Source organism: Etheostoma spectabile, chromosome 8 (genome assembly GCF_008692095.1).
Source record: "Etheostoma spectabile isolate EspeVRDwgs_2016 chromosome 8, UIUC_Espe_1.0, whole genome shotgun sequence".
NCBI lineage: Eukaryota > Metazoa > Chordata > Actinopteri > Perciformes > Percidae > Etheostoma > Etheostoma spectabile.
This window is the reverse complement of record NC_045740.1, coordinates 4,176,239-4,182,828: the sequence shown is the minus strand read 5'-3', so window position 1 is coordinate 4,182,828 and position 6,590 is coordinate 4,176,239. Positions and strand designations below refer to the sequence as shown.

At 40.8% G+C, this 6,590-nt stretch overlaps 2 protein-coding genes across 2 annotated transcripts; both read left to right on the top strand.

The window, feature by feature from the left end:
• The first annotated feature begins 499 nt into the window (after positions 1-499).
• On the top strand, positions 500-3,051 carry LOC116694118 (parathyroid hormone-related protein). Its single transcript, XM_032523608.1, has 3 exons — positions 500-951; positions 1,150-1,268; positions 1,840-3,051. The coding sequence occupies exons 2-3, from the start codon at positions 1,165-1,167 to the stop codon at positions 2,228-2,230; spliced, it is 495 nt and encodes a 164-aa protein (XP_032379499.1). The 5' UTR covers positions 500-951; positions 1,150-1,164; the 3' UTR covers positions 2,231-3,051.
• Positions 3,052-5,256: 2,205 nt separating this feature from the next.
• On the top strand, positions 5,257-6,456 carry LOC116694626 (galanin receptor type 2). The gene has a single exon (XM_032524405.1). The coding sequence runs from the start codon at positions 5,257-5,259 to the stop codon at positions 6,178-6,180; it is 924 nt and encodes a 307-aa protein (XP_032380296.1). The 3' UTR covers positions 6,181-6,456.
• The last annotated feature ends 134 nt before the right edge of the window (positions 6,457-6,590 follow it).

Here is a 6,590-nt window from a genome sequence, read left to right as displayed (position 1 = left end):
ATACCTCAGAGCCCACTGTAACCATTCGGTGGTGAGCTGGTTTGCTGAGGCAGAGTGGAGTTAAATTGAATGGTCTGCAGTGAGAGGCTGTGGGTTGGGTTTCGCTGAGGTTATGGTCATTCTCCCCTGGGAAAGTGGTTAGGCCTGGCTGTTTACTTTGGAGTAACCCTGCCCCTCCCCTTATACACTCTGCTGGGTAACCCATGATTACCTCCAATGGTGGACACCTGTCATTTCTGACCTCTTTATGATTATATTATTATTAGACTTCATTCAGAAAGTATAGCTAAAATAATTTGAAATTGATTCATTTTTGTCTCCAAGATTGTATTAAGTATACTCTTTATAGTGTGGCGGTTTAGATGTTGCATGGGCGCTACCTTCTTGTCACAGCAGGTGTGTGTGAAGGGCGGTGGGGGGGGGGAGGTGGGGGGAGGTTGGGGAGGGTGTTAGGACTGGACTTAATGGGTAGGGGCTAAGGTAGTGCCTGCATCTTCACCCAAAGAGGAGTTTGACTTTCTCACTGTGCCTCTCTCAGACAGACTCGCACAGTGCTGGACTGTAAAAAGCCTCTCAGCTTTGCTCTCCGGCTCCGGCCACCAGAGAAGATGCTTCATCGTTACTCTTCATGAGATTACTGCAACACTGGGTGGAGTGGCAGCTCTGCAGCTAATGGGTTGCTGCTGTTGCTCTTTCCATCTTTATCTCTCTTTCAATTGGGACGCTGGGAAGAAATAAATAGCTCAACACACACCATTAGGAGGCAAATGAATGGAGCAGAGTGACAGGGGATTTCCCCAGGCTGCCTTCACACCAATGGATCTGGACACACGTTTTGAGATGGCCAAATTGAATTTGGCTAAATAATTTTTCTTTTTACATTGTAAACTCATCTTTGCAACGAGATCATCTTCTTACAGCTTGCAGACCAACCTTTCAGATTCACATTATGTAAGTCTAAGTTTCTTCTTTGCTTTAATAAAACTGTTTGTTGGCAAGTAATGCTGCCTGGGAGATCTCACTTACTCAGAAACTGTGTCATTTTTAGCTCCCTACACTGCTAATGACAATGTATTTTATTTATTTAGTAAAAATTCATAAAACAAATTTTTTACTTAATTCAGTGTTCTAATTAATCGTGTTCTTCAGACCTTAGGCTCAAGGATGTGCTCTATAGTCATGCTTCATCAGTGGAGTCTGGCTGTGTTCTTGCTGTGCTCCCCAGTGACTCTTGATGGGAGACCAGTTGATGCACTTAGTAGCAGAACGTGAGTTCTTTTTACATTCATTTTGATGATAGAAAAGTAATTCCATGTTGTGCAAAAATGAACTTGAAAAATGAATATATTTAAATATATTAAAAGTGGTGAACATCACTTAAAAAATCCATGATACAATAAAATATGACTACAGTTTATTAAACAGATTAAATTAAGGTACAGGAGGTTTTCTGTGTTTGGTTTTTTGGGGTCTGGAGCTCAGATTAGAAATGGCTCTCACAAACTTGTTTATGCTGCCACCTACTGTACTGAGGTTTTATGGTGCCTGACCTTACATTTCAGCTGACACCACTTCTAAAAGGGCTCCACACAGAAACTCAACATTGTGGTGTACCATGAAAGTACAACAGAGGTCAAACAAAAAAGAAAAATGGTTAGAGTTTGTAGGTGCTACATCAGAATTTAGAAATCAGAAAAACAGATTTCTGACAGATTTAGAAATAAATGAAGTTGGCGCTGCTCCCCTCTCATGCCCAATGCTATTTAAGGATTAATTTATTAGCTTTTATGCAACCTTGCTTGTTGATCTGACTCTGTCTCTTCACTTTCATACTTTAAGGAGGAGGTCAGTGAGCCATGCCCAGCTGATGCATGACAAGGGCCGCTCCTTACAGGAGTTCAAGCGCCGCATGTGGCTGAAGGAGCTGTTGGAAGAGGTGCACACTGCTGATGAGCACGCTCCACCTGTGCAGAGCAGAACCCAGAGCCAAATCTTCAGTGGGAATGCCCTGCACGAGAAGCCCCCAGGGGCCACCAAGAACCTCCCCGACAGGTTCAGGACGGACAGAGAGGGCCCTAACCTGCCCCAGGAGACCAACAAGGCTCTGGCATATAAGGACCAGCCACTAAAAGTAGCCACCAAGAGAAAAAAAAAGGTGAGGTTAGGCAGACGTAGAGAGAGCGACAAGAAGCGAAGGCGGGCACGGTCTGTCACATCAAAGGAGCCATAAAGGATGCAGTGCCTTGGCTAAGAGACACCCAACAGCCTTTATATGGTACTGCACTAAGACACTGACATTGGTCCAACTAGACTGGGATTTGAGAGACTCTACGCATGGCTGTCACTTCATATTAACGCCCTGAGGTTGTGCTTGTATGATAACATTTTGCTGTGTTTGTATTTTCGATCTCATACTTTCTGAAGTTTGGTAATTATCATCATCTTCAGTCCATATTTATTTGGAACATCTGCAGGCCTCTGTAACTTTGATTGACTTCAAAACAAAGCCATATGTTGTGATCTCTAACCAGCTGTGTGCTCAAGTAGATCAGGAAGAACTATTTATTGCCTATATAATGGAACTTCACAAAATTGGGAGGCTGAATGGTCTACTTTTGTTTGGCTCTATATTTGTTGACTATCGTGAACTTACAGTTGCATAGAAACTGTTCACTGCATACATCTGTTCGAACTTGTCTGCCATAATTTATTTCACTTTAAAAGTGTGTATTTATTTTGTGAATGTATCACGGTGCTGCTGACTAAATTCCATAATGCACTTTAGTTATATCCTGTACATGTTCTTTTGTGGTTGAGTTTTATTTTGATGTTTCTTTTTGATAGTCCTGCTTTCCTTTTTCACCTTAGATCCCTCATGGACTTGTAACTTATTGGATGCTTCATCAAATCCACTCTTACCATTTCACATTATAGTTTATTTTTTATAAAACAAGCCCGAGTCAGGAGCTGTCAGACTCATTTAATGTTCTACTTGCACTGAGGGCATACTATACATTTTTCCAGTTAATCAAACATTAAAAGTGTAGCCATATTTTTGATTCACAGTGTCTTTGTTCAGTAGCCACATGTGGCTCAAATGTTCAGCTACTTATTTAACGTCTAAAACCTGAAGTGGATACGGAGAAGACTAGTGCTACTTAAGTAATTATTTTGTCTATACAATATCAGAAAAATTAAAAAAATGCCTATCACAGAATTTCACTGAGCCCAAGATGACTTGTTCAAATAGCTTGTTTTATCCAGTCTAAATTCCAAAACCTGAAAATATTTAGCATGTGATCATATAAGACAAGAAAAGCAGTGAATCTCTCTTGAACGACTACTCAATTAGTCTAGTCTAACTAATATTTACATATATATATAATATTAATGATATACTGCAAGGGAATACAAAAACTAGGATTGCAAAGCAGAATATTCTGCAGCATGGCCAGTTACCCATTTTATCCTTCAAATCTAAAGTTCTTAAGGAATAGATCTGTATGCACTCTACCTGCCTCTTAATGAAGAAGCAGTGGCTAAACATAGAAAAATGTAGAAAAATGGTAACAGGGTGATGTTGACCATGGGCCTGAGTTCAATCAGCAGTTAGTAGCCGTCAAGTTTGTTTATTTCATTGTGACCAATAACCTTGCTAAAGAGGTGGAGAAAAAATAAAATAAAAGTGCAAGATTTGGGTCAAAGTAGATTTTTTCAAAAAAGGTGAAAAACTATTTTTTTGTTAACCTTTGGTCACAGACAGAACACAATGAAGCTGATAATGTCCCACTTCAGAACATGGTATTTTTAATAGCCGCTCTCTGAACGACACCGGCACTGGTAATGGAGGGGTTAGCAAATGCATCAGCATCAGCTGTATCCTGTGCTAAGAGCAGCAGTGTACACCAAAGGCCATTAGCTGACACAGAGTCATAAATACTGTGCAAAGCCTGATAAAGCCCCCATCAGGAGCCTGCAGCTCACACCGAAGAAATCAATCAAACAATGGAGAGAGATATTAATATCTCCAGAGAAGGGTGGGAACAGAGAACATAATCAATGGACTGGTCTCTTTTTCTTTGTAGAGTGCTCATTTTTTAAATATAATTCATACAGTATGAACGAAATCCCTAAAACCATCCCCATGAAGAGAGAGAGAAGGACTTTAACAGGTCAGGAAAGGTCATTTCAAATATTTACAAACAGCAGTGCAGTCTCAGTCAAGGAGGTAATTCTTTAGTCCCAAAAAGATTAACAAGTTAAACAAAAGTGTAGCTGTTACTAAAAAGGAAAGTAACTAAAAAGACTAAAGCTACACATAGAACCTCTAAGAACCATAACAAAACAGGCATGCATAGTACATCGCTGTTTCCTGAGCAGCTGGTCTGAGGCCGTTTCTCTATAAACCAGTTCAACCAGAATCAATTTGACCCAAGTGATGTTTGCCTTTCTTCCTTCCACATTCAGCTATTACACTTTGTAATGAGTCCTGAGAGGCTGCCACCTCTTCCTTCGTCAGCCCAGTTTAACAGGATGGATACTGGTGAAATAGAAGTTTACATTAAGGGGATAGTTCACTCACATACATGAGCCGGAAGATAGTGGTTTGAGGAACGAAGATGGTAAGTGTGTCCAAATGATGGAGAATTGTTACATCTGGCACCATTTTAAAATGCTGTGACTTCTAAGGCAAACACTTGTTCCATCCATATGCACAACAGTTAGAGTAGCTGTAAAAAATGTTGATTAAAAAGTTTTGTATCTTAGCAAACGGCCATATTGCTGTTGCAATGTAAATGCCTTGTACCTTTTACTTTGGTGATATTATACAGTATATTACATGTGTTTTCTTGACGTTATGATACATAGTATATTATCACTATGGGTCTAAATAAGCCTTTTAGATGCTATTTAAAAGTAAAAATGATGATATTCTCATTCAATTGAATGATTGTTTTGTTGTCAAAGAAAAATAGCAGAAAACATTAAGACTATATTTTATTTTTTTCTGAGCCCAATATGACATATTTTGTCTTTCTTTGTTTAGCCAATAGTAAAAAAAAAAAACACATAACAAAGAAAAGCATAAAATCCTGAAAATCTGGAACAAGCAAAAGTTTGAAATTTTTGCTGCAACAATTAAGAGATTACAAAAATACTTGGTGATTCATTTTGTTAATCGACTAATCCAAAACATAAATGAGGAAAGCATGTTCTATTTATTCATTCGAAAGGTGACGTCAAGTCGGTGATACTATGGCTGTTCCCAATACCTATGTGCTGATCTTTGCCTGTACCTGTGGAGTGATCCTGGGCATCGGGCTTTGTGCCAACCTGCTGGTCTTCTCTCTGTTTGCCAAGTACAACACGTTGCGTAAGAACCGCCTCGACATCCTCCTCCTCAGCATGACTCTGGCCGACTTCCTCACCCTCCTGCTCATCCCCTTCACCTTGCACTCCGCCGTCACTTACTCCTGGCCTCTGGGCAACACCTCTTGCAAGGTCTACCAGTTCCTTCTGGCCTTTAGCCTAGCAGCCAGCACCTACTCGCTATGTGCCGTTTCCATGACCCGCGCCATGATCATCACCAACCCGTACCAGCCGCCCACCATGGACCTGGTCATCCTCATGTTTGTCCTGGTCTGGGCCCTCAGCTTCTTCATCAGCCTGCCGCTGCGTATGTTTGCCACCAAAGAGAGTCTGGGCCCGAGCCTAGCTGACTTCTCCTTCTGCCTTCCAACCATTCATGAGCACCACTACCAAGTGGTTCTGAGCCAGTTTGTACTTTACTACTTTGTTCCAATGCTAGTCATCGCCTTCAACTATATCCGGCTGGCTCTGTTTCTCCACAAGAGCCCTGTAATGTCGGTGTCCAGTGCCAGGAACACCCGCCGTGCCTCTGTCATGGTGTTCTTGGCAGCTGCTACCTTCTCAGTGTGCTGGCTGCCTGGTTATGTGCTGGAACTGTGTGTGTACCTGGGGCTGTATCACCATGGACAGGCTTGGGAGATGTTTTACTTCATCTGTACTGTGCTGCAGTACCTGCACCCCTGTATAAACCCTGTGCTCTACGTGCTTCTATCAAAGCGCTACCGCCACAGGAGGGCAGCCTGGCTCTTCAGCTGTAACAGGAATAGAGTACAGCCACAGGTCATCAGTGTCACCACAGACACCTTTTAAATACAGCGGACAACAAGTTGTTGGCATACAAGGACACTTTTTATATACTGTTAATATAAATCAACTACTTTTGTGAACAATAAGATGGATATTTTTTGTTATTACTTTTAGATTCCCCCTCCATATTTGAGGTATAAATGCACAAATGAGAAGATGAGAAAAACTAATGGTTTAGGATTATTTTTCAAACGTGATTACAATCAAATGTTCACATTCACTACAAAAAGCAGCAGTAATTGTCAAAATGTTAGTACCTGTATCTAATCACTTTAGGGAAACTATACTACTTCTACTAAGTCTTTTCGCTTTGATTCGTTTCCTTGCACCAGATGTTTCTGTCCCTTAGATTTTATCATGGGGTCCACTTTTCTATTGTTTTAGTTCATTTTTAATTTTTAATTTTTAATTTT